This window comes from Pongo abelii, chromosome 14, assembly GCF_028885655.2.
Source record: "Pongo abelii isolate AG06213 chromosome 14, NHGRI_mPonAbe1-v2.0_pri, whole genome shotgun sequence".
NCBI classification, from domain to species: Eukaryota; Metazoa; Chordata; class Mammalia; order Primates; family Hominidae; genus Pongo; species Pongo abelii.
Window position 1 is genome coordinate 119,704,864 of NC_071999.2, and position 27,287 is coordinate 119,732,150.

Below are 27,287 nucleotides of genomic sequence, written 5' to 3' on the forward strand. Positions count from 1 at the left end.
GCAAGTCTGTTAACCTTTTCTTAGAAATGTCTGATCTGCTGTTGGTCTCAGCCAATGTATTTTAAAACGAGACATGGTTTTTATTTCTAGAAATGTGATTTGGATCTTTTAAAAAATGCCTTTCATGTCTCTACTTAACTTTTTGAACACATGGAGTATCTGGCATTTTATGTCCTTGTCTGAGAATTCTGACACCTGTGTCAGGCCTTGTCAGTTTGGACTTATTGATTTTCCTTGTCAGGAACTGGATTCTCCTGATTCTTTGCATGCCTCATATGCTGTTGAGTCCTGGATATTTTTATATTCCTATAACTATTCTTGACCTTTGTCTTGGGATACAGTTAATTTACTTGAAAATAGTTTGATCTTTCTGGGTTTTGCTTTTAGGATTTAAGTCTTGGCTGGGTGTGGTGGCTCCTGCCTGTAATCTCAGCACTTGGAGACTGAGGTGGGCAGATCGCTTGAGCTCAGGAGTTCAAGACCAGCCTGGGCAACATGGTGAAACCCCTTGTCTACAAAAAAAAAAAACAAAAAACCAACAACCAAAACATTAACTGGGTGTAGTGGAATGCACCTGTGATCCCAGCCACTCAGGAGGCTAAGGTGGGAGGATTGCTTGAGTCTGGGAGGTCAAGGCTGCAAGTGAGTCATGACTGCACCACTGCACTCCAGCCTGGGTGATGGAGTGAGACCCTGTCTACAAAAAAATAAAAATAAATGATTAAAAAAAAATTTAAAGCTTCGCTGGGCATGGTGGCTCACGCCTGTAATCCCACCACTTTGGGAGGCCAAGGCAGGTAGATCACCTGAGGTCAGGAGTTCGAGACCAGCCTAAGCAACATGGTGAAACCCCATCCTTACTAAAATACAAAATTAGCAGGGCATGGTGGTGGGCATCTGTAATCCCAGCTACTTGGGAGGCTGAGACAGGAGAATTTCCTGAACCCAGGAGGCGGAGGTTGCAGTGAGCCGAGATCGCGCCACTGCACTCCAGCCTAGATGACAGAGCAAGACTCCATCTCAAAAAAAAAAAAATATTTAAAGCGTGCTTTTCAATAGATACCATTAAGAAAACAAAAAGGCAAGGCATGCAATGGGAGAAAATATTTATAATATATAGAGCTGACAAAGGAGGGGCCCCCGCCTGTGTCCCTTAAACAGATGCCCGTGCTGGCTGGGCTGACCAGGAGGGGCCCCCGCCCATATTCCTTAAACAGACACCCACACTAGCTGGGCTGACCAGGAGGGGCCCCCACCCAACAAAGGGACTCTAGGCAGGGGCCTCACTGAAGCCACCTGGAGATGCTGGGGGTTAGTGGAAGACAGATGATTAGGACTGTAGGGTCCCCAGTAGGGTGGCTTTAGGGGGAGAGGAGAGGATTTCCCTGACCTTTTTCGTTGAACGGCGTGTGCCAGGCGAGGAGGTAGTTATTGGGCTTCAGCTGAGCACAGCCTTCAATGGTAGCTGGGTCTGGCCGGCGTTCTGGAAGCTTCTCAACGATTTCCACATAGCACCTCACCATCTCCCGGTACAGATCATCCAGGCACCAGTAGTCTGCGGAAGAAAGGGAGGGCAGACATCAGAGCCAGCTGTGGTGTGAGCTGTGGCCTCCCTCCCGCGGGGTGGGGCACCAGTAGTCTGGGGAAGAAAGGGAGGGCAGACACTGCAAGCTCCGCCTCCCAGGTTCACTCCATTCTCCTGCCTCAGCCTCCTGAGTAGCTGGGACTACAGGCGCCCACCACCACGCCTCGCTAATTTTTTTGTATTTTTAGTAGAGACGGGGTTTCACCATGTTAGCCAGGATGGTCTCGATCTCCTGACCTCATGATCCGCCCGCCTTGGCCTCCCAAAGTGCTGGGATTACAGGCATGAGCCACCACGCCCAGCCCCACCGTGCTCCTTTTCTAATGGTTCTATCTATGTGGCCACAAACAGAACCGAAACCGGCCTACTCCATGGGCTAGTGACGCCGACGGTGGAGGCAGATGTGCCCAGCTCCGGCTCCTTCTTCTCTTGCCGGAAACCCAGGTGCTGCAGGGACAGCTGCCACCAAGCAGCATCCCCAGCCCCACAAGCAGTGTTCTGGAAACAAGGGTGGGCTCGAGGCCCTGAAAGACCCTGGGGCATCAGGGCGAAGGAGCTGGACACAGCAGACACCCGCTCTATGCCCAGCACGTGGGAGGCCCAGACGTCCTCCCACGGCAAGGGCTAGTTCTTATTTGCCATCTTCCCTGATAAGGCTCAGTGAGGTTATGTGTCTTGCCCAAAGCCAGAGCTGGCAAAGGTGTTTGCCTGCAAAGCCCGAGCATTTCTGTGATTAAGTAACCCGCAGTGTGTGGATGGAATCCACACAGCCTCTAAAATCAGAGCCCGGGTGCCCGGCCATGCCAGGACAGGCTGTGGCAGGTGGATGCCCACCAGGTGGGGCCGGCGAGGGCGCCCCTCCTGACGGCCACTTTAACACCCAGCAACTTGTTTTCATTCTGTACTAAAACTGCACTCTGGGCTTGTGGGTCAGCGCTGGGAGACGCCACTGCTCCCTTTTCCTTGGTGATGAATCCCCCACCTTTGGGGAGGGGAGGGGTGGGAATGAATGGGGAGAGGGAGGCGAAGATGGAGGCTTGGCCCACCCTCCATGGGGCAGAAATGCCATTTGGAAGCAAAAGACCTTCCCGCTGGTGGCTGGGGCCTTCTTCAGCCGCATCAGAGCCAGATGTCCTAGCATGGATGGGTTGGTGACATTAGGAAGGGCACTTGGCAAAGTCACTCCCTCCTCCAGGACATGAAACCTCTGCAGCTGCAAACCCCTGGAGAGAGCATGCAGGGCCCCTGTGGCTGCAAACCACTGGAGACAGCACGCGTGTGTAGGGACCATGGCTGCAAACCGCTGGAGAGAGCACGCGTGTGTAGGGACCATGGCTGCAAACCGCCGGAGAGAGCACGCGTGTGTAGGGACCCTGGCTGCAAACCCCTGGAGAGAGCACGCGTGTGTGGGGACCATGGCTGCAAACCCCTGGAGAGAGCACGCATGTGTAGGGACCATGGCTGCAAACCCCTGGAGAGAGCACCGGTGTGTAGGGACCATGGCTGCAAACCCCTGGAGAGAGCACCCGTGTGTAGGGACCATGGCTGCAAACCGCTGGAGAGAGCACGCGTGTGTAGGGACCATGGCTGCAAACCGCTGGAGAGAGCACGCGTGTGTAGGGACCATGGCTGCAAACCCCTGGAGAGAGCACGTGTGTGTAGGGACCATGGCTGCAAACCACTGGAGAGAGCACACAGGATCCTGAGGCTGCACACCCCCCGGAGAGAGTTCTTGGGGCCTAGCGGCTGCAAACCTCACAGAGAGAGCGTGCAGGGCCCGGTGGCTGCAAACCTCCTCACCTCCCACCACAGAGAGAGTGTGCAGGGCCCCACAGCTGCAAACCCCCCTCCCACCCCCCCAGAGAGCACACAGGGCCTGCAGCTGCAAACCCCCCAGAGAAAGCAAGCAGGGCCCCTTGGCTGTGAACCCCCCAGAGAGAGAGGGCTCCCGTGGCTGCAAACCCCTGGAGAAGTGCTCAGGACAAGGACTGCATGTTGTGTCCTCCTACCACCAGTTCCCTGACCCGGCCCAGCAGAGGCCTCTGAAGAAAGGGGCAGTCCTGGGAGGTGTGGCCGGCTGGCCTGTGCACGGTGTTGTCTACATGCATGGTGTTGTCATATGGGCACGGTGTTGTCTACACTCACAGTGTCGTCTACGCTCACTGTGTTGTCTACATGCACGGTGTTGTCTTATGTGCACGGTGTTATCCACATGCACAGTGTTGCCAACACGCCTGGTGTCTACATGCACAGTGTTGTATGTGCATGGTATTGTCTACACACATGGTATTGTCTGTCCTGCATGTATGATGTTGTCATAAATGCATAGCATTGCACTGTGTGAACACAGGGTGTTTACATGCACCGTGTTGTCACACAGGCATGGCTTTGTCTATATGCACGGTGTTGTCTACACGCACAGTGTTGTCTATACACACGGTGTTGTGTGTGCATGGCATTGCCTACACACATGGTGTTGTATGTATGGTGTTGCCTACACACATGTGTTGTATGTATGGTGTTGCCTACACACATGGTGTTGTATGTATGGTGTTGCCTACACACATGTGTTGTATGTATGGTGTTGCCTACACACGTGTGTTGTATGTATGGTGTTGCCTACACACGTGTTGTATGTATGGTGTTGTCTACACACATGGTGTTGTCTGTGCATGGTGTCTACATGCACGTTGTATGTGCATGGTGTCTACACACATGTTGTCTGCACACATGGTGTGTGTGCATGCACAGTATTGTTTTATATGACGCCATGTTCATCACCCCAGTTCTGAGTCAGGGAGGAGAGAATGTGACCATGGTTTGGGAGACACGAGTCCTACAATCTCATGGGAGAGGTGTGAGGGCTGCATTCCTGCAGGAATTAAGGTCACCTTCGCCTGCACCCGAAACCCCTGGGTGGGGGTAGAGCTGTGTGGCTTTGTCCAGGCTGTGTCTAAACCCAGCGTGTGCCACTCACAGTCACCGGTGCAGTGGGTCCACAAACAGCCTTTCTCAACTCAGTCCTGGGTTAACAAGCCTAGCCCTTCCTGAGTCCCCTAAAAGGATTCATTTTATTCTGGAATTAGACATGAAATGTCTATATTTAACTGAAATTTAGCCTTTTCTAAGCAAAAGAAGCCATAAAACAAAATGGCACAAACAGCATTGTCTTTTCAGGTTAGAATTTAAGTGAGAAACAGATTTTCAAAGCTGCTATCCTTGGGCTTCTCCCTGGGTCTCTTTCCTTTGGGACACTCAACTCCTGTCTCCCGTCTTCCCTGTCTGGTCTCCTGAAAGACATGTCAGTTTCTAAAGCTGCCTGAGGGGCCGGGCGCGGTGGCTCACACCTGCAATCCCAGCACTTTGGGAGGCCAGGACGGGCAGATCACAAGGTCAGGAGTTCGAGACCAGCCTGGCCAACATAGTGAAACCCCCGTCTCTACTAAAAATACAAAAAGTTAGCCCAGCTACTCGGGAGGCTGAGGCAGGAGAATCGCTTGAACTCGGGAGGTGGAGGTTGCAGTGAGCCGAGATCGCGCCACTGCTCTCCAGCCTGGGCAAAAGAGTGAGACTATGTCTCAAAAAAAAAAAAAAAAAAAAAAAAAAAAATGGTGCCTGAGTCTCCCAACTCATGTCTCAATAAAGAAAAGGCAAAATACTAACATCCAGTGAGCTTGTAGCAAAATGTCAACTGTTTCCAAACGTTTTCTGCCATGAGCCAAAGTGCCACCGCACTCCAGCCTGTGTGATGGAACAAGACTCCGTCTCAAAAAACAAACAAACAAAAAACAGCGCCCCAAACGTCCGTAACCCTTTTAACTGTGTGAATTTCGTGTCCTGTTGGGCCGATCTCTGTCGGTGCATTTTTGGAGTGTCCTGTGTCGCTGCCCTCCCTGGGGGCCTGGCAGGATCAGACCCACAGCCATGGACGCTGCCATTCACAAAACGCCCACCAAGTGCTACCAGAAATGGGACATGCAGAGCTGGTGTGAGCGCACACATGGCATCAGACGCCCGGAGGAAGACTCAAGAGTTGAGTTCCAGCCCTCTACGGTGAAAACAAGCCGGAGCCTTGTTCCACAGGTGTCTGTGTGTGGGGTGCGCCTGTTGTGGGCTGCGGGGCACAAGCATGGGGCTGCTGGTCCTAAGGGCACACGAGAGGCCGCCTGGAAAACCAGAAGCAGGAGCTCCTGGACGCCAAGGCTGTGAACAGTCGGACGCCTCCCCGTCTCCAGCAAGCCGGGAGCCTTATCTTATCGTCGGCGCTTCAGCTCTCCCGTTATTTAGGGACAGGCCACAGGCTCGATGGCATTCCTCCTCTGTGAGCACAGAACTAAACTGGGCGCGTCCATGGCAGACGAACAGAATGGTGGAGTGAACGCATAAGTGAGGTTTCATTGACTTAGCCGCAGCCCTCAGATTGTAATTCTGCCATGATAAACAGCACCCACGGGGTTTTGAAGAGCAAATGCCTCGTAGGAAAGCTGGACTGCATGTCTGTGCACCTGCCATTTCCCTGAAATTCATGCAAAAGCTTGATCCTAAAATCAATTTGCTACTTAAAGGTATTTTAAGAAGCTTTGTCTCCAATCTCGTCCAATCAAGTTTACGTCATTTTCTTAGAACACATTTGTGTATGGGCAACTCTCCAAGCTGAACCGTTTTGGGAGATGATATTCTAACTTTAATTCATTGGAATTTAGAACTAATCCCCAAACAGTATTAATGGGTTCACATTTCAAACTGGCTTATTTTACATCCCTTTGTAATGAATTCAGAACAAGAAGGCTTAATTCTCTGCAGCGAGAAGTGAGCCCTCACCCTACTCCCAGCAGCACGGCCGAGAGAGGCTTAACTGGCTTTAACTCTATTAGAAACAGAAGGTGCTAGGCCTAGTTAACGCTTTACAAATACAAGTGAAAAGTCACGTTTAAAAATTGAATCTTAATAATCTGCAAAGTAAAGTAATACTGTCACCCTCAGAGAAACCACAGGAGAAACACGATCTGCCGCATATCAAATTTGAGGGACACTCAAATTAAATTGCCACTTTTAGCAGCGGCATCAGGTAACACCATCGGCTGAAGGACCGCACTGCCTTCAAAGCTCTCGGAGGCTTACTGGGAGAACTCGAGCAGCCACAGCGTTATCTCCAGCCCGCACACCGGAGCTCTCTCCAGCCCGCACACCGGAGCGCGGTGGGCCCGGCCCTACCTGTGGCCACAGTGTTCCCTCCAGCCCACACACCGGACCTCCCTCCAGCCCGCACACCGGAGCTCCCTCCAGCCCGCACACCGGCGCTCCCTCCAGCCCGCACACCGGAGCTCCCTCCAGCCCGCACACCGGAGCTCCCTCCAGCCCGCACACCGGAGCTCCCTCCAGCCCGCACACCGGAGCTCCCTCCAGCCCGCACACCGGAGCTCCCTCCAGCCCGCACACCGGCGCTCTCTCCAGCCCGCACACCGGAGCGCGGTGGGCCCGGCCCTACCTGTGGCCACAGTGTTCCCTCCAGCCCGCACACCGGAGCTCCCTCCAGCCCGCACACCGGCGCTCCCTCCAGCCCGCACACCGGAGCGCGGTGGGGCCAGCCTACCTGTGGTGAGGGCCTCGGCGGTTGCGATGTGCATGATGGTGTTGTCACTCACGGGCCATTCTCCTGGCGAGAGTACGAGGTGGTCCAGGCCCCCGGAACGTTGCAGCTCCTCCTGGATCTTCATGCCTACAGTGCTGTTCTCCTTGCAGACATTTCTGTAGCCAAGAGCATCGCCGACGCTCCCCAGCAACATCGCAGCCTTAAATTTCTCCATCTCAGGAGGCAGCTCCTCTTACCCCACAGCTAGGAAGCGTCCTGGACTTTGTCCCCTTCTCAGCCCGCCTGACTTTTATAGTGGTCATTGTGTCACTGTCAGGAGCGTCCTCTGACGGCCAGGCGCTCCTTGTCTATCTCTGCAGGTGGCACCAATGAGAGGACCTTTCTGTCCCCCACGTGGGAGGTGTCAGTTTTCTTCCGCGTCTGGACAGGACCAGCTCCTCAGCAAAGGAGTCTGCTGGCTTCTGCCAGCACCCGGAGCACCTTCAGAGCGTTGACAGAGCAGGGGCTCCTCTCGCTGTCCCTGGAAGGAGTGTGCACGCTTCCCCGTGTGTGGTGCGGGGTGATGCGGGAGCGAATGTGTGCAGGCGTGCCTGTCACTGCGGCCCGCTGCGGGGCGTGCCCTCACCCCTCGGGCAACAACCCATCTGCTGTCTACAGTTCTGCCTTTCCTGGACATTTCAAATACAATGTGTGGCCTTCGGTGTCTGGCTTCCTTCACTCAACATAATGTTGAGATTAATGTGTGACAGGCGGTTTTATCGTTTAGAAAACTTTTCGATTATGAAATGTTTTTGATAGAAAACTTTTAAAAAATGCAGTGTAGAGGGAACAAAGTCTGTCTAGCTCCTGTGTGAAAAATGACTGTGTCTTCTCAGCATGCTGTGTTTAACGGCTCTCAAATAACTGGACTGCACTGAGGGGAAAGTTGTCAGCAAACCGCAGGCTTCACTGGAACCTCCCATCCGGCCCTCGGTCAGCTCAACGTATTTACATCATCCCTGCTAGCTCATGAAAATAATATTAAAAAATAAGGAGACGGGGGGTGAGGCAGAATGCATACAGCCAGGGTTCCTGGTTTGAAATAAATTAGGAAAACAGTCCATCTCCCGACCCCACCCCAGGACAGTTTCCTGCAGAGGCCGGGCGCCCAGCGGGGCTGTGTCTCTCCCGTCTCCCTCCTCGGGGCCTGGTTTCCATCAGACCCAGGGGAAGCAGAGTTACCCTTGGACTGAAGAAATGCGTCTGATAAAAACAAAACTCTTGTAGTGTACAGTGGGACAGTAGGAAGCATTTAACCGCCTGGCGTTACACCAGCACTCGTTAAAACGGAGGTTCTCAAGCAGTGAGCTCACCTCACCCTCCACTGTCTGCTGGTGGAGCCAGCCATCAGCAGTCATGCCAGCTAGCATGATCCTGAGATTCAAAACCAGCATGCAGACCAGGCGCGGTGGCTCATGCCTGTAATCCCAGCACTTTGGGAGGCCGAGGTGGGCAGATTACCTGAGGTCAGGATTTTGAGACCAGCCTGACCAATATGATGAAACCCTGTCTCTACATACAAATACATACATACATAATAAAATTTTGTATTTTCTAAAAATACAAAAATTAGCCGGGCATGGTGGTGGGCACCTGTAATCCCAGCTACTCGGGAGGCTGAGATAGGAGGATCACTTGAACCTAGGAGGCAGAGGTTGCAGTGAGCTGAGATCACACCATTGCACTCCAGCCTGGGCAACAAGAGCAAAACTGTCTCAGAAACAAACAAACAAACAAAAACTCCAAAACAAAAAACAGCATGCACGCAGGTTCCCTATCCAAACAAGACAGACAGGAGGGGCGGCCCTTCGTTCAAACTCCCACCTGTTTTAGGCAGAACTGCACTGTGGGGCCGAAGCGTGTGCTGTTGAAGGGATTAACAGCCTGCTCGCTGAGTGCTTCAGTTCTCAGGCGGCGGAAACCTTTGCCAAGAGCGCTATCTGGCTCCCTCAGCAAACAGGACGGGATAAGGTTAGCTTGTTTATCCAATAAATATTTGCAGAGCCCCTACTTTGTACCTGAAACTGTGGACACAGCAACAAGTATCAGAAGAAAGTTTATTCTTGGCCCCACGAAGCCTGAGGTCTAAAATGGATATAAACTTAAAGCTAAAATAACACAATGACATGTACAATGTCACTGAGAGGAGCTGGCGATGTTGATTCCGGAACGCTGGCAGGTGCACCCCGAATCGGCAGGTCGCACATGATCCTTAGATCCCCGTGCTTGGCTGTTTGCCTCCGATAAGGGATGGTTTCCAGCAGTGTGTGCTGGCACACGTGACCTCCTGCCCCCACACACCCCCGTAAATCCTGCCTATTGTGAGATCTCTAATTCCTCACATAGCCACCACATCAGGCGCACGGTGCACCGCTGAGAGGGAACGCAATGACAGATGGTGCCTCAGGACCTGGTTACCTGGCCAGGGCTGGCGGGCCACACACGGGGGCAGGGGCTTGCCCGCTGGTTGCTAGCTGGGGGCTGTTCTCTCATCCTGGGACAAGGACACGGATGCTGACACCTGTAGGCAGGCATCCCTACAGCCGAGGAGAATCGAAAGGAAACCATGCCCAAGAAAAACCAATTTAATGCTTCTGTTCTCAGCATTTCACAGCATGCAGGACTCAAATGGATACAACAGAAGAAAAAACCCCACAATTTTTGGAAAAGCCTTTGTCCAATGATTAATATTTTGATATCTATTGACAATCCCTTAGAACTTTAAATCTCAAAAACAAAAAAGTACTGTGCATTTCCATAATTTATACAGAATTATCTGAATTCTATGAACTTTTCTGAACAAAACAATTACATGTCAAGAATCCATGAAGCCTAGAAGATGCGCTCACATTTTTGAGGTTTTTATTAAAGCCAGTTTTTGTTGTATTAGACAAATGCTCTCTGAGAATCGAAGACTTCTAAAGGTAGACAGGCCCAGTTTCCCATTAGAGTTCTGGAAGCAGAGCCTGGGGAAGATCTGTCACTTGCCCATCACTGGACCAGCCAGAAGCCAGCGGGGGCCAGGCGGGGTCTGTAGGCTGCAGGTCCCTTCCAGTCCTGTCCCTGCTGCCCTCTGTGACCATCTCTGCTGAGAAGCATCGACAGTTCGTCCTACAGCCACCAAACACACGAACCTCAGTCATCAGATGTTCCTGAAGCCCAGGGTGAGTCCTGTTCTCAGAAGCCAACCCAGCTGCATGTCTGGGCCATGCTCTCTTACACCGCAGCTAGGTTGTCTGCAGCGACTCTCCTCTCTGCTGGGGAGCAGCTCCAGCTGGTCCACGTCCTGCACGGTGCTGCAGGGGGCAGCAAGGCACACTTGTGACATGAGAGTCTCGGCACGTGAGGTAGGGTCAGCAGTGATGTCCACAACTCAATACCAGCCCTCCACGCCTGGGCAGCACTCGTGGGTCCTCCTCGACCAGGTGGACACGAGAAACAGATGATAACATGGCGCAAGGACAGACTTCAGCTCACCAATCAGATGAAGGTTTTGGGGCTGGGTTTTTTTGGACAACCATGTACATTTTAGCTTCCAAATGTGCACAGGGGCACAAAGGTCTGGATGCTGGGCACTGTGGGCACCACAAGAGGGTGGAAAGAACCAACTCATTCGATTTTATTGTATGTATGTATTTATTTTGAGACAGAATCTCACTCTGTTGTCCAGGCTGGAGAGCAGTGGCGCGATCTCGACTCACTGTAACCTCCATCTCCTGAGTTCAAGCGAATCTCCTGCCTCAGCCTCCTGAGTAGCTGGGATTACAGGCATGTGCCACCACGCCCGGCTAATTTTTGTATTTTTAGTAGAGACAGGGTTTCACCATGTTGGCCAGCCTGGTCTCAAACTCCTGACCTCAGGTGATCCACCTGCCTCGGCCTCCCAAAATGCTGGGATTACAGGTGTGAGCCACTACGCCCGGCCTTGATTTTTAAAATTACAATTCATCACTCATAAAACAAATGTTTTTCATGGAAAAATGTCTTTTTAAATGTAATTAAAATATATTTTTAAAAAACTTTATGAAGCTTCTCAGGCAGGTCAAATAACATTTAAGTAAGAGAGGCCCACTGATGCATAAATGGTGTGAGATAAACTCTGCTGGAATTGTGCCATGTGTGCCGTTGCTGTGCAAAGCTACATGGGGATTGAGAACCATAAAATGATTTTCAGATGAATGTCTAGAGAAAATGAAAACAAAAATAGAGCTGGTAAATCTAGATATTCAATAATTCAAAAAATATAAATCGTGAATTCCTGGCACCAATTTTATTTTATTTAATTAATTAATTTATTTTTTGAGACAGAGTCTTGCTCTGTCGCCCAGGCTGGAGTGCAGTGGCGCGATCTCGGCTCACTGCAAGCTCCGCCTCCCAGGTTCACGCCATTCTCCTGCCTCAGCCTCCCGAGTAGCTAGGACTACAGATGCCCGCCACCACGCCCGGCTAATTTTTTTGTATTTTTTAGTGGAGACGGGGTTTCACCGTGTTTTGCCAGGATGGTCTTGATCTCCTGACCTCATGATCCGCCTGCCTCGGCCTCCCAAAGTGCTGGGATTACAGGTGTGAGCCACCGCGCCCGGCCCTGATTTTAGAATCTATAATTTCATCACTCATAAAAGAAATGTTTTTCATGGAACAATGTCTTTTTAAATGTAATTAAAATATATTTTAAAAAAACATACTTTATGAAGCTTCTCAGGCAGGTCAAATAATATTTAATTAAGAGAGGCCCACTGATGTATAAATGGTGTGAGATAAACTCTGCTGGAATCATGCTACGTGTGCCGTTGCTGTGCAAAGCTACATGGGGATTGAGAACCATAAAATGATTTTCAGATGAATGTCTAGAGAAAATGAAAACAAAAATAGAGCTGGTAAATCTAGATATTCGATAATTCAAAAAATATAAATCTTGAATTCCTGGTACCAATTTTAAAAAACATTAGACTCTACGACAAGATCATCTCCTTTAGGGCACATTCTTAACAGCTTTGACTTGTATAAAAACGCAGCATCCTGCAGAGGACACATGCCGTGTTTCCAGGGCGACTGGGCAGCGCTCTGCCAGACGCTGGTTCGCCTGACGGCGCGAGCTACGCAGCATGCTCTGCGGTCCCACAGGCGGCGCTATGGCTCTACCTTAGTGTTTTGTAAATATTAAAAAATCATGCAGAAATTTCCTAATGCAATAGCTATGATGATAAATCTCCAAACATCCCAAAGCAGCCGTGTCCTGAGGAACTTCCTGCGGTGTCCACAAAGCAGCCGCTGCTGTCCTCTGGCAGAATGGGACGGCTCCTCTGGTTTCATGGCTGGTCAAGAATGACTTCTGGAATCAGTGACAGTGCACCCAGGAACTGACTGAAATCTCCTTGCAGGATACAAATCATTTCATAATCTTACTCCTGCTTAACTTGCTGCCTAGAAAAGGCTGCGTTTTCCACCTGTGACTACTGGCCGTGCATATTCTACAAAATCATCTATAAGAACAGGCCAAGCTCCTAAAGGAAAGCAAGCAAACAGAAAACCCGTTAGAGCACCGTTTTTATCTCCAAAGCACTGAGTCACATATCAATCCAACATTTACATTTCAAGAACCCAAATGATTTCAGGTCCACACCATTTGTGTTTCACAGAATGAACCAGCCCAAGTTACCCAGTTCTTTTGCCCTAGCACGGCCAGGTGGGGAGCCCTGGTGTGTGCGTGCTGGTATGTCTAAGGGGCTGTGGGCTCACAGTGGCCCCGCATGCTCGGTGAGTGCCCCAGGCAGTCACACCAGCTGCTCAGGAAGGGAGCTAAATTGACCCCTGCGGAGCAGGAGGCATGTTCCTCAGGCCATTGGCATTCTTGCCAGCAGGGGGTGCTCCCTCCTGCGGCTCTTCCCAAGTGGGACCACCCCATTGCTCCCTTCCCCACCTCCAGCAGCCCTGAGTGCCCTCTGAGCTCCTGCACTGCTGCGTCAATCCTGGAAGCTGTGCTTCTGTCAATGAAATTCAATGACCCCTTCCTTCATTTGACAAGCATTTACTGGGTGCCTCTGATCTAGGGACGGTGCAAAATGTGGAGGACACAAAGAGAAACAGAAGCTAAAACAGGCAGGCAAACACGTAAACCACCCATTAAAGGCATGGCGCCAATGCCCAGAACAGATCACTGCCCGCCGAGAGGGCAGGGAGGAAGCAAAGTGGGTGGGAGCCTAGAGGGGAGGCCTTCCACCCAGAGACCATCCCTCTCTAAGGTGGCAGCGTGCCCAGCACACAGCAGGCTCCAAAGGGCCTCCAACGCAGCGTCCTAAACAGGGGGAGACAAATATGTAGAGATATATTTATGCAAGAAGACAGGAGCTGGAATCTCTGAGTCAGCCTGAAGAGCGCAGTGTGGAACTGACCTAACTCCATGGCTCCACCATGGGGGTCTCTTACTCTGCACATCCAATTCTGAAATGCTTTGGCTTAGAGGACTGTCTTCTCGATTTACACTAAATATAAAGCCCTATTTTTCTTTTGTATGATTTACAGAAAATAATAAGGAAAGGAGTAGTATTATCACCACGCCCATCTCAGGGACGGAGTCACCCTCTAGAGGCAGGAAAAGTTAATGTTCTCAGGTGTAAGCATTTCGGTCAATCATCTGAAGCACAACTTCTGGTACCTTCTTCATCGTAGTTAGACATATCATCCGCAATCATGTTTCCAAAGTCCAGCAGGAGGTTCCAGGTGTCCCTTGGAATTGATCTTTTGTGATGTTCCTAATATATAAGAGAAAAAAAACCCACCAGATTTAAAATATAGAGCTTAACTCTCATATATTCTAGTGGCCTAGCGATCTTCAATTAATGTTCATTAATTTGATTAGGAACAAGTACAATAAAATTGTTAAAAGTAATAGTTTCACAACAATGTAAGTGCTACAACAATGCCAATGTCCAAATATAGAAAGCAGACTTATTTAAGAACAAAACATTTTAAATATTACAATTATAAACTCCTGTTTTGTCACATAGAAGGGCAGCATTTTAATCTCGTTACCTGCCCATTAGCTGCATGTATATATATATTCACGAACAGCTCATAAGCTTGTCTTACATTTTAAAACATTAACTGCTATCAAATTACATGTAGTTTTCTGCAACTTGTTTTTTTCCCACTCAGCATAATGTCTGAAATGTATGCGGGCTGATGCGTGTGAATGTGCATTCGTTTGCATGGCTCCAAAGCTGTGCTCCATCGCACCAATATTCTGATTTTTTAGTCCGTTCTCCTGTGGATGGTCACTGGCTTTTCCAGTGTTCTGCCATTACAATGACACTGTGAGCGCCTTCATCCCCATTTCCACGCACAAGAGCGTGAGGTTCTCTGGGAAACATCTGTGACTTAGGTTTGACCCCAGGTAAGGCGTAAGGGGGCTGTGGGCACAGCATTACTGACCTCTGGATATTTCGAGAGAAGTAATACGGCACATGATGTAATGAAACACACAGCTGCAAAGACGTCCCTCCATGGCAAACCCACAGGACTGAGTGACATCACTTTCCACAGACAGCTCCGCCCTCCACCTGCCATGCTTTCTGGGTGCATTCTCAGACGAAGAAGCAGAGGTACGTGGAAGTGGTGTGCCCAAGGCCACAGGTACTCATAAGTGGCAAAGTCTGTGTCATCTGCTATCAGGTGAATGGAGGCAGTGCGGGTCCTGGCCCGGCCGTGGGTTGGGCGGTGGAAGACCACTTCTTTCATTTTCGTGGACAGAACGGCAAGAGGTCTGGGCATCTCTGCCATCACCAGGCTTGTGGCCACTCACTTCCAACAACCCACAGCTGCACCTGCTGCCAGCAAGACGGGCTGGCATGACGCAGCCCTGCCCCACACCAGCAAAGTGTCTCTCCAGAGGGCCCACAAAGGCCTCTTTTCCTCCCGAGCATGGTAAGACACACTTAGAAATGGCTTCAGATCACAGACACACACAGTGGCTGGGCACCACCAGATACAATCCGCAGTTCCGGAGCCCAAACCAGTCTACAGAAGTGTGGCGCTGGCACCGTGTCAAGGATTCGGAGTTCTCAGTGGAATGACAGAATTACCATCTAGGTCCTTGGAGGAGACAACACGGGGGCTGCTGGGATTGCAGAGTCTCCAGGAACCCCAGCCTGAGAGGAGCTTCCTGTGACTGCCAAGGAGCCATGTTCTGAGGAGGCCCCGGAGTGGCCCCAGCTCAGCCCTGCGGTCTCCGGCAAGGTGACAGAGCCAAGCGGCAACCTGTCTGGACCTGCGGATCTTTGTGTGGGACGTTCATCTGCTGAAAACCTCCACGTGTGAGGCCTGAGGTGGATGATTACATGCAGCCTCATACCTACCGACCTCCCTCCACAGTGGGCACAGAGCGAGATGCAGGAGGACACTTACCAGTAAGAATGTGTTCCAGAGATCTAGAAATTTAAACCTTCCAGATAACACTAATTTCCAATATGCAACAGCCATTTCTAAGTCTGGTAAAAAGAGAGAAAGAGCAGTTAGTAAATCTCACTCTCTTTTTCTACTGCACAAAAAACGACCACTTCTTAGCACATCAATATTTACTTAATAAAATGTGGCAATCTCACCCAAGAGTCATGAGGCTTAATCTCTACGGAAGTGCTCCTGAGAGCTGTACGTAGTCTAATTTTATAAATCTGGGGAAACTCCTTTAAAAAGGATTTGTGTATTAGGTTATTTGGATATGCACACAATTCCCCCCTAATTAATCAGTTTTGGAGATTTGCATTTTCATACATATTGGGTGTTCTTTAAACCTGACCTGATCTGGATACTATTAATGCATATCATTTGTTTTTAAAAACAGGCCACTGGCCTGAGTGTCGAACTGCAAATCAAAGGACCAGTTTAGGAAGGAAGGGACACACTGTTCTCCAAATAGACCTGCCTTGTTACTATATGAACTAAGACAGAATCTGTTTCACAGGTAATTACAGAGGCCTTATGAGGGCTCTGATTTGTCCCTAAAGCATCAAGTCAAATCCGCACCTAGCAGGGAAAGCGTTCTCGCTGACGCATCTACACATCGACACTGCATATCAATCAAAGCCAACGCCCTCTTTTCCCACACGGGAAGGTGGTGATTATTTCACGACTTCTATACAAATCTCTGCTACTGAAGATGTCTAATAGAATATGAATGCTGAGTTTCAGGGCTGTCTCCAATCCATAGTTTGTGAAACACTGATTTATTCTCTGCTCATCGGAAGCTTGATAATGATTTCTTTTTATATGCTTGACACAGCAAGTATATAAAGGGGTTCAGAATTCTATTTTTTTAAAGTGACCGGCCAGGTGCGGTGGCTCACGCCTGTAATCTCAGCACTTTGGGAGGCCGAGGCGGGTGGATCACCTGAGGTCAGGAGTTTGAGACCAGCCTGACCAACATGGAGAAACCCTGTCTCTACTAAAAATACAAAATTAGCTGGGCGTGGTGGCTCATGCCTGTAATCCCAGCTACTGGGGAGGCTGAGGCAGGAGAATCACTTGAACCCGGGAGGCAGAGGTTGTGGTGAGCTGAGATCGCGCCACTGCACTCCAGCCTGGGCAACAAGAGCGAAACTCCGTCTCAAAAAAATAATAATAATAAATTAAATAAATAAATAAATAAAATAAAAAATAAATAAAGTAACCTCCTTTAATCATGTTGAATAGTATTCACCACTTTTAGGCAATAAAAGAAGAGTTATATTTATGTAAGATTAATGTGAAAAGCAGATTAATAAATGTTAGGTAATATATTAGTTTAAATGCAAAGTACATAACTAAACACTTTTCAAAAGATTTTTTTCTAAATCTGGTTTAATCCCACTTAAACAGAAGTTATTAAAGTTGGAGCTCTAGCAAGATTTCCAGGGTCGATCATTATTAAAATGGGATAAGCAAGAGGCGTATGAGTAGCAAAACCCACTTTAAATAAAACGCCTCTAAATTCCCCGTGTGCAAAGGCTTCATGACCAACTTTATCAGTTTTGAATACCCTGGAGTCTGAATCAGAAAGAAAGAGAGAGTCAGAAAGTGCCAAGTAACTGAGATATGGAACAGCTCTCTAGACCTTACCGATGGGACCCGCAGTAAAATGCTAAGATGATTAGTCTTGTCCTGCTTATAAGTCTACATCCTTATCACTTAGGAAGAACATTAATTGAAATCTATATTCAACTCATCTTAATGATGTAAAGCTCTCACATTGAGAAATGGAGGTGAACCTGGGGAGGAAAAAAAAATAAAGTTTTATGGCATACATTTAATCTAGTTACGTTGGGTTAGTTTCGGTCCTAAAAACTTTTCTTACAAAGGACCTGATTTATATGTTTGTCAATCACATTATCAAAAGTAAATATATGCTTTTTCAATATTTATTATTATTTATAGAAAAATGTTTAATATTGTCCTAATGGACTTAGCCATTTGCAAAACAGTAACAACAACAACAAAAACAACAACTCAGAATGGCAGAACTTGAAAGTGGAAATCGAGACCAACAGCTACTCTGGTGGCTACATCTTTATAGCAACTATTTTCTTTCCCAGAACCTCTAAAAAGTCTCATCTCCTAAGTGAAAACATGTTAGAAGAAGGCATTACTATTTAAAATTCATGCTTGTGATGCTCCACTTAGGATTAGACAATGAAGATGTGTCCTCTATCAAAAAAGTACCTTAGGGCAGACATAAAAATTAGTTCTCATGAAACTTCACTTCCTCAAACATCAAGATTCTCAAAGCTGGCCGGGCACAGTGGCTCACACCTGTAATCGTAGCACTTTAGGAGGCTGAGGCAGGAGGATCACTTGAAGTCAAGAGTTTGAGACCAGCCTGGGCAACAGAGCAAGACCCTCACCTCTTTAAAAAAAAAAACAAAAACACAAAAGATTCCCAAAGCCAACTGATTCAAGACTCTAGCCAGCATGAAACTATGTTGTTTCTTACATTAAAACAGAGCCAAGTAACTTTATCCTATCAGGTTAACCATTAGTTAAGAGTAAAGCATCATCTTACATAAAAACAATACAGTACAATCTACACACACACACACACACACACACACAGAGATACACATAGACACACACAGATACCCACACGGAGACACAGATACACAGACACAGACACACAGAGACACAGACACACACAGAGACACACACAGAGGCACAGATACACAGACACAGACACACAGAGACACAGACACACACAGAGACACACACAGAGGCACAGATACACATAGACACACACAGATACCCACATGGAGACACAGACACAAACACACACACACAGACACACACACAAAGGAAATAAAGGGTAAATCTGTGTCTTTTGGCTCCACGTTCCCACGGCAGTCCGTGCTTTTTCTAGGAACAGTTGGATACTTGTCTCGACCTGTTCAATTTATACTTAATTCCTTACAAGACAGACCACGTAATCTTTGGAAATGGTAAACTGACGGCTCTATTTCTGGGTTATAGTCATAAAATTACTCTTCTTGCTTTATTTCTGTTTTTAAAAAGCCCTCAAAAAACTTTTCTAAAAATAGCGTATAATCTATTTGAAGTGTTCACACAATCTAATCATTTCCCGAGGAGGCTATTATTTTCTTTAATAAAATTTCATATTCTCTCAGCTATTGTCATGAAGCAAAGAAACAAAACCAGTAATGCTTCCCATCCTATAGTGAATGATTCTGACAAACATTTCATTTAAGTATCTACAGGAGTAAACAAGTCCTTGTTCTCACTGAGGAATTCAAGGATAAACTATAAATCTCTTGCAGCTTTCAATGGCCTGTTCTGCCACTGAAAGCTCTGATGCTTAAGGAAATTTATAAAACACAGGCTGAACATGGTAGGTCCTGAATCTTAAAAATGTTTCCAAACACTCTCTACCCATATACTGACCTTCCTTGAAACATTCGTGCACAAAGAAAATAAATTTTGCAACTTTGAACTAGGCAATTAATTTAGACTCTAATTTATAACCTCCTGGAAATTACCATGGAATGAAGTGGTGGCACCGAGTGGAAGGGACGCTGCGCGTTTCCAGGACGGGGCAGCTGGACTTTGCTGCGGGGGACGTGGCAGCCTCTGCAGGCCCAGTGCTTCTGCCCGGGCCACCACGCTGCGAGGAGGCCCACGCGGGGCAGCTGGAGGCAGGTGGGAGGCCACGGCGGAGAGCAGCACGGATGAACGAGAAGGGCCGCTCAGTGGAATCTGCCCAAGTTTCTGACCCAGTGGATCATGAGCTACCAAAACGACTGTCATTTGAAGCCACTGTGTTTTGAGGTGTTTGCTGCGCAGTCATTACTAACCCAGGCGGCCGGCCTGGCTGAAGCCCCAGGGCCTGTGTTTCCAGCAAGTTCTGCAGTGATGCCAATCTTGCTGGCTTTGCCAAGGGCCTAGAAAAGCTCCATAATACTTTTCTGTATGTGTCAAGTTAACATGGCATTATAAGATAAAAATTCTTAAAGATAATATCTACATATGACAGTCAGATAAAATGCTAATCTTTTAAACATTTTTCCATGTCAACATTTAAAGGAAGTATCCCCTGCATTGCAGAGTATCAATAAATATAAATGATTATCTTTAATAGAAGCTGAGTTATCCTAAGATTATGCTGAAGATATTAAAGTAACAGTTCAAAATAGTCAGAAAAAAAGTTTTATCATTCACTGAAATTTCAGTGTCCTTCCTGATAAACATTTAACAATAAAAAGTAAATGCTATTATTTTAAAATTTGGATCAGACTAATCCTCACTTTGGAAAGGAAGCTGGATAGACCTCTGAGAATTAAACTGCTCAAAAGTAAAGCATGACCCAGACTTTCCTTGAAAAATCATGATCGTTACACTCAGACCTGAAATGGCCAAATTTTAGAAAAGTGTGAGAAGCAGCATCTCTTGTTTGGGTGACTACTGCCAGAGAAAATTGGGGTGAGGGGATCAGGAAACAGAGAGAAGTAAAAAAAAACAAAAAAACAAAAATAACCTGCATGAGATGGAAGAACACCCACAGCAGAAACCAGCACCTGTCAGGAGCACAGGTGGCCCTGTCCTTACCAAGTGACAGAGCCCAAGAACCCTGAAGGAGCTCATCTCAAGTCTTCCTCCGCATCATTATTCTCTTGTCTATTTGCTTTTTTTTTTTTTTTTTTTTTAAAAATATGGTCTGACTCTGTCGCCCAGGCTGGAATGCAGTGGTGCAATCTCAGCTCACGGCAGCCTCCACCTCTCAGGCTCAAGTAATCCTCCTGCCTCAGCCTCCGGAGTAGCAGGGACTACAGGTGCACACCACCACACCCGGATAATTCTTGTATGTATGTATGTGTGTGTATATATATATATATAGATATATATACATATAGATAGATAGATATTTTTTTTTTTGAGATGGAGTCTTGCTCTGTCACCCAGGTTGGAGTGCAGTGATGTGATATCAGCTCACTGCAATCTCCGCCTCCTAGGTTCAAGCGATTCTTGTGCCTCAGACTCCTGAGTAGCTGGGACTACAGGTGTGTGCCACCAGACTCAGCTAATTTTTTGTGTTTTTAGTAGAGATGGGGATTTGCCATGTTGCCCAAGCTGGTCTCGAACTCCTGACCTCAAGTGATCCGCCCAGAAGTGCTGGGATTACAGGTGTGAGCCACCACACTCGGCCTGCTTGTTAGTTTCTAGAAAAGAGTGGTAATGGTTTCTTGAGAATACTGATGATAGTTACTGAGTAATCAGGGTCTAAACTAAAATAAGCTTTAACGACTATTTTGCCTCAGCCTCTTAGAAAGAAATAGAGTGGAACAGCAAAGATAAAAAATAAGAGTTTTATCATAGAAAACCAAATGTTTTCATTTGTTAAAAGTACACAGAATCTGACGTCTGGTATGTAGCTCATAAATCAAGAGTTATTTTACAAAGAGTCATTCTGTAGATGCAGAAATACTTTACAGTGTAGACTTTCCCCTTCTTTTGATATGCTAAGTCATTTCTCCATTCAGAGGCAAAATAGTAAATCTTCAGTGCCTTTAGAATAAACATTTACTGCCCTGAGTGTGGAAACTAACTTAAATTTCAGCGTAGGTTTTCAGGGGGCAGGGTGGTTTGTAGACCACGAGCTAAGTCTCCGTGGTTGGTACAGTAAATCTTTGGCCACATTTCCTGGAGGCCATGTTTAGTAGTGAAACGGGCTTTTCTCTAGCTGGTTAAGGCTGGAAGCTGAATCCAGGTGGACAGGATGGCATATTGTTAAAGAATCCCCATTGCTGTCACTGTCCTTTGGATTTTTTTTTTTTTGGAGACAAGAGTCCTGCTCTGTCGCCCAGGCTGGAGTGCAGTGGCACGATCTCGACTCACTGCAAGCTCCATGTCCCGGGTTCACGCCATTCTCCTGCCTCAGCCTCCTGAGTAGCTGGGACTACAGGCACCCGCCACCACGCCCGGCTAATTTTTTGTATTTTTTTAGTAGAGACGGGGTTTCACCATGTTACCCAGGATGGTCTCGATCTCCTGACCTCGTGAGCCACCATGCCCGGCCTGTCCTCTGGATGTTAAACCTCGTTTTTTCCCCAACACAATATAAAAAAACTTAAAGCACCAGAACCAGTGATGGAGACCAGCCAGTTTAGACCGCAAGTAATATTGCTGGTGGTACACAGCAGAGGAGCCCGTTTACTGTATCTCTAGGTAGAAATATCTAGAGGATGTGACAGCCTCTGAGAAACATGATGTTACTATGTGCATTTTAAAAAATATAATACTTGCATGTAATTGCTGTAATGTGCATATTGGAGGCAACTGTGAACCTGGTCTGTGATCACCAGTGCAGTCTGTTGTAAATTCAAAGACAGCTTGTTGAACTTTATTTTTATTTTTTACCTATTGTTTTCAGAGTGCCTATTTTGAATTAAAATTTGTGACACCACTGCAAAAAAAAAAAGGATATTTTTAGTCCCCAAAGTAAAATGTCAGCTTATAAAGAGCAGTCTTGGGTACATCCATCAGGATGGCCACTATCCAGAAAACAGCAGTTGTTGTCAGGATGTGCAGAGGTTGGATGCTCAGCTTCGTTGCTGACGGGAATGTAAAAAAAAAATGGTGGTTCCTCGTTCCTCAAGAAATCAAACAGAATTACCACACATTCCAGTAATTCCACTTCTGGGTATATACCCAAAAGAATTAAAAGTGGGCCAGGCGCGGTGGCTCATGCCTGTAATCCCAGCACTTTGGGAGGCCGAGGTGGGTGGATCACCTGAGGTCAGGAGTTCGAGACCAGCCTGACCAACATGGAGAAACCCAATCTCTAATAATACAAAAATTAGCCAGGTGTGGTGGTGCATGCCTGTAATCCCAGCTACTCGGGAGGCTGAGGCAGGAGAATCGCTTAAACCTGGGAGGCGGAGGTTGCAGTGAGCCAAGATCGCGCCACTGCACTCCAGCCTGGGCGACAGAGCAAGACTCCATCTCAAAAAAATAAAAAAAAAAAAGAATTAAAAGCAGGGTCTAAAACAGATACATGTACACCCATGTTCATAGCAGTGTTATTCACAATAGCCAAATGGTAAAAGCAACCCAAGTGTCCACTGGGATAAACAAAATGTGGTCTATGCATACAGGGAATCTTATTCAGCCTTGAAAAAGGAAGGAAATTCTGACATATACTACAACAAAACATTACACCAAGCGAAATGAGCTGGTCACAAAAAGATACATACTGTGTGATTCCACTTACGTGAGGTCCCAAGAGGAGCCAACTCCAGAGACCAGAAGTAGAACGGGGGCTGCCAGTGGCTGGGGGAGAGGGGAGTGGGGAGTCAGTGTCTGATGGGGACAGAGTTTCAGTTTGGGAAGATGAGAAAGTTCTGGGAATAAATACTGGTGATGTTTATACAACACTGTGAATGTACTTAGTGCTATTGAACCGTACACTTAAAAATAGTTAAAATGGTTAAAAGAAAAGACAAAAGAACAGTCCTGGGGAAATAAACCCCCAAGGACTCCTGACTTGACTGGTTTAAATGCGAGGCGTCCCACGCTCCATCACCCTCTCCTTCAGACAAGCGGCCTATGAGGACGCAGCACTAAAGGGGACGGGGGAGGGCCCTGCACAGGCGGGGCAGAGGCAGCATAGTGTGTAACCTTCCCTGAATCTGCGCATAAAAGCAGATGCAGCAATTAGAAAGCAAAGCCAAACACCCAGAGGCAACATTTACCATAAATTTAGGTGAGAAAGTATCATCACAAACCCAGGTTGTAAGCTAGGGGATGAGCCACTGCCAGCAATAGGACCCGCGTGGTGCCGTCGTGCTGGGGACGTGGTGGGGCACAGGGCCTCTGACAGATGTGAGAACAGGAGGGCCTCGGATGCCAAGACCAGGGAAGGACGAGCCTGAATTAGGCTGTGGCTGAGGGCAGAGGCCACCAACAGGGAAGCGCCTGGGAGCAGAACAGGCCGGGCGGGCGGGCAAGGGACAATGGAGATGGAAAAGAGAGAAAAGCTGAGGAGGGGAGAGGAGCAGTGCCAGACAATTTCAGACAGCAAAACCGACATTTCTGTCTACTACACGCCTACACACACACACACACACACACACACACACACACACGAGGGAGCACCATGAAGTCGAAAAGCTCACACACACACACACACACACACACACACACACACACACAAGGGAGCACCATGAAGTTGAAAAGCTGCCCCGAACCATCCTCCTTCTGAAAGACTAGGAAAACTAATTTCACATAAAAATGAGCAACAGAACAGCCCTGAGATCAAATCCCATACAATGCTATCCTGAGAAAAAAGATACTACAAACAGAAGTCACCCCTAGAAAATGAATGCATGCCGGGAAACACACCAACAGAACAGATCAAAAGTGCGACCTTCAGCTGAAACCGTGGCTCATGCCTGTAATCCCAGCACTTTGGGAGCCTGAGGTGAGAGGACTGCGTGAGACCAGCAGTTTGAAACCAGCCCAGGCAACACAGTAAAACTCCGTCTCTCCAAAAAGAGTTTAAAAATTAACCAGGCACAGTCTGTGTGCCTACAGTCCCAGTTAGCTGGGAGGCTGAGGTGGGAGGATCACTGAAACCCAGGAGCCTGAGGCTGCAGTCATGACCACACCTCTGCACTTAAACCTGGGCAACGGAGGGAGACCGCAACTCTAAAACAAAATGTTAAGCCAGGTGTGGTGGCTCATGTCTGTAATCCCAGCACTTTGGGAAGCTGAGGTGCGAGGATCGCTTAAGCCCAAGAATTCGAGGCTGCAGTGAGCTATGATCGCGCCACCCCACTCCAGCCTGGGCAAGAGAGCAAGACCCTGTCTCAAAATAAATTAAAAACTTTTTTTTTTAAGTGTGATCATTGACTTCAAAATAGGCTAAAGGACATTAAGAAATGAAACAAAACATGAAACACCACAAATGAGAATTAGGAAAACTTAGTAATGAGGAAATCACACTCAAGAATTAGAAACAAAGGAAAGTCATCCCGGAAATGACTTTACTAGAAGGCACATGAGGGAGATAAAGGCAGCCACACACGGCATCATCTCAGCCAATGATAGTCCACATAAGTGACAGCAGTCCCACAGGACTGCAAAAGTGCATTTTCACTGCCCCTTTTCTATGCTTCAGTGTGTTTGGATACACAAATCCTCACCACTGTGTTACGGTTGCCTACCGTATTCAGTACAGTCACACGCTGTCCAGGTTTGTATCCCAGGAGCCATGGGCTGTGCCATACCACTAGGCGTGCAATAGGCTACGCCACCCAGGTTTGCAAACATGTGCCCTGTGATGTCGCAAAGGATGAGACTGCCTAACAATGCATTTCTCAGAACCTATCGCTGCCATTATGTGACACATGATGGGTGATGACTTCAGAGGAGGAAATGGTGAAAAAGGAAGATCATTTTTAAAATAAAAAAGAAATGAAGTACAGATAAAAAGGACTGAGAGAAAACAACGCACACTGCCGAAGACTTAACTCCACAGAAGACTCTACAGAGGACCCAACTCCATAGGGGACCCAACTCCACAGAGGACCCAACACCATGGAAGACCCAACTCCACAGGGGACCCAGCTCCACAGGGGACCCAACTCCAAACAAGACCAAACTGCACAGGGGACCCAGCTCCACAGGGGACCCAACTCCACAGAAGACCCAGCTCCACAGGGGACCCAACTCCACTGAGGACCCAACTCCACAGGGGACCGAACTCCACAGGGGACCCAACTCCACAGGGGACCCAGCTCCACAGAAGACCCAACTCCACAGGGGACCCAGCTCCACAGAGGACCCAGCTCCACAGGGGACCCAACTCCACAGGGGACCCAACTCCACAGAGGACCCAACTCCACAGAAGACACAACTCTACAGAGGACCCAACTAAACAGAAGACCCAACTCCACAGGGGACCCAACTCCACAGGAGTCCCAACTCCACAGGGGACCCAACTCCACAGGGGACCCAGCTCCACAGGGGACCCAGCTCCACAGAAGACCCAACTCCACAGGGGACCCAACTCCACAGGGGACCCAACTCCACAGGGGACCCAACTCCACAGAAGACCCAACTCCACAGGGGACCCAGCTCCACAGAAGACCCAACTCCACAGGGGACCCAACTCCACAGGGGACCCAACTCCACAGGGGACCCAACTCCACAGAAGACCCAACTCCACAGGGGACCCAACTCCACAGAAGACACAACTCCACAGGGGACCCAACTCCACAGAAGACCCAACTCCACAGGAGACCCAACTCCACAGGGGACCCAACTCCACAGAAGACCCAACTCCACAGGGGACCCACCTCCACAGAAGACCCAACTCCACAGGGGACTCAACTTCACAGGGGATCCAACTCCACAGAAGACACAACTCCACAAGGGACCCACCTCCACAGAAGACCCAACTCCACAGGGGACTCAACTTCACAGGGGATCCAACTCCACAGAAGACACAACTCCACAAGGGACCCACCTCCACAGAAGACCCAACTCCACAAGGGACCCAACTCCACAGAAGACCCAACTCCACAGGGGACCCAACTCCACAGAAGACCCAACTCCACAAGGGACCCAAATCCACAGGGGACCCAACTCCACAGAACACCCAACTCCACAGGGGACCCAACTCCACAGAAGACACAACTCCACAGAGGACCCAACTCCACAGAAGACCCAACTCCACAGGACACCCAACTCCACAGAAGACCCAACTCCACAGGGGACCCAACTCCACAGAACACCCAACTCCACAGGGGACCCAACTCCACAAAAGACCCAACTCCACAGGGGACCCAACTCCACTGAGGACCGAACTCCGCAGGGGACCTAACTCCACAGGGGACCCAACTCCACAGGGGACCCAACTCCACAGAGGACCCAACTCCACAGGGGACCCAACTCCACAGGGGACCCAACTCCACAGAGGACCTAACTCCAATTATATGGGTAATAGGAGTTTCCATAGAGACCAAAACCAAATACAAGGAACAGAACAAATGCTTAAAAGTATAATTCAAGAACATATTCCCTGAAATTAAAAAAAGATTAGAAAGTACTTACTGAAAACACTCAGCAGCATATATGAGAACACTGACCATGGATGACCCACAACACCCAGACACATTTTAGTAAAATTACTGGGCTTCAAAGCAAAAGGAAAAATAGCCTTTGTTTGGGTATTTAGGCAAAACAGTAAGCAACTTATAAGGCCAAGAAGATTGGCTTGTCATCATTCTGTTTGACAATAATGATCTACGCTAGAAGATCTATGCCAGAAGAAAGTGGAGTGACACACTTAAGATATTCAAAGGAATAAAAAGCATTTTTTTACTCAGCACACTTAAGACATTCAAAGGAACAAAAAGAATTTTTTATACCCAGCACGCAAGGACTCAGGGAATACTGAGGGAATACTGTCCCCAAAAGCACTTCCTGGGGATCCACTGGAGAATGAATTTCAAAACCTGTGAGCAGAGAGACATCAACGGAAACCCTGGCGATGAGCAGGGGCTGCTGGGGAACACAGAGCAAAGACCACCC

General features: G+C 48.2%; 2 protein-coding genes across 6 annotated transcripts in view; both read right to left on the reverse strand.

Moving 5' to 3' along the window:
* ADPRHL1 (ADP-ribosylhydrolase like 1) overlaps nt 1-8,633 on the reverse strand; it is a 48,794-nt gene extending 40,161 nt beyond the window's left edge. Inside the window, exons 1-2 of the mRNA XM_054529299.2 lie at nt 7,179-8,633; nt 1,391-1,555 (exon numbers count right to left, since the gene is read on the reverse strand). Of these exons, the coding sequence (XP_054385274.2) occupies nt 1,391-1,555; nt 7,179-7,392 (379 nt within the window). The 5' untranslated portion in view covers nt 7,393-8,633. The remainder of the gene's footprint in view (nt 1-1,390; nt 1,556-7,178) is intronic.
* Nucleotides 8,634-9,786: 1,153 nt separating this feature from the next.
* DCUN1D2 (defective in cullin neddylation 1 domain containing 2) overlaps nt 9,787-27,287 on the reverse strand; it is a 38,507-nt gene continuing 21,006 nt past the window's right edge. For 4 of the 5 annotated variants that reach the window (XM_063715060.1, XM_003778247.5, XM_063715059.1 and 1 more), the window contains 3 exons: nt 15,621-15,703; nt 13,873-13,969; nt 9,787-12,721 (listed from right to left, as the gene is read on the reverse strand). In XM_063715060.1, the coding sequence (XP_063571130.1) occupies nt 12,642-12,721; nt 13,873-13,969; nt 15,621-15,703 (260 nt within the window). In that variant the 3' untranslated portion in view covers nt 9,787-12,641. Of the gene's footprint in view, nt 12,722-13,872; nt 13,970-15,620; nt 15,704-17,309; nt 17,459-22,962; nt 23,022-27,287 lie in introns of those variants that run through there. The other variant, XR_010136837.1, reaches the window with a different exon arrangement.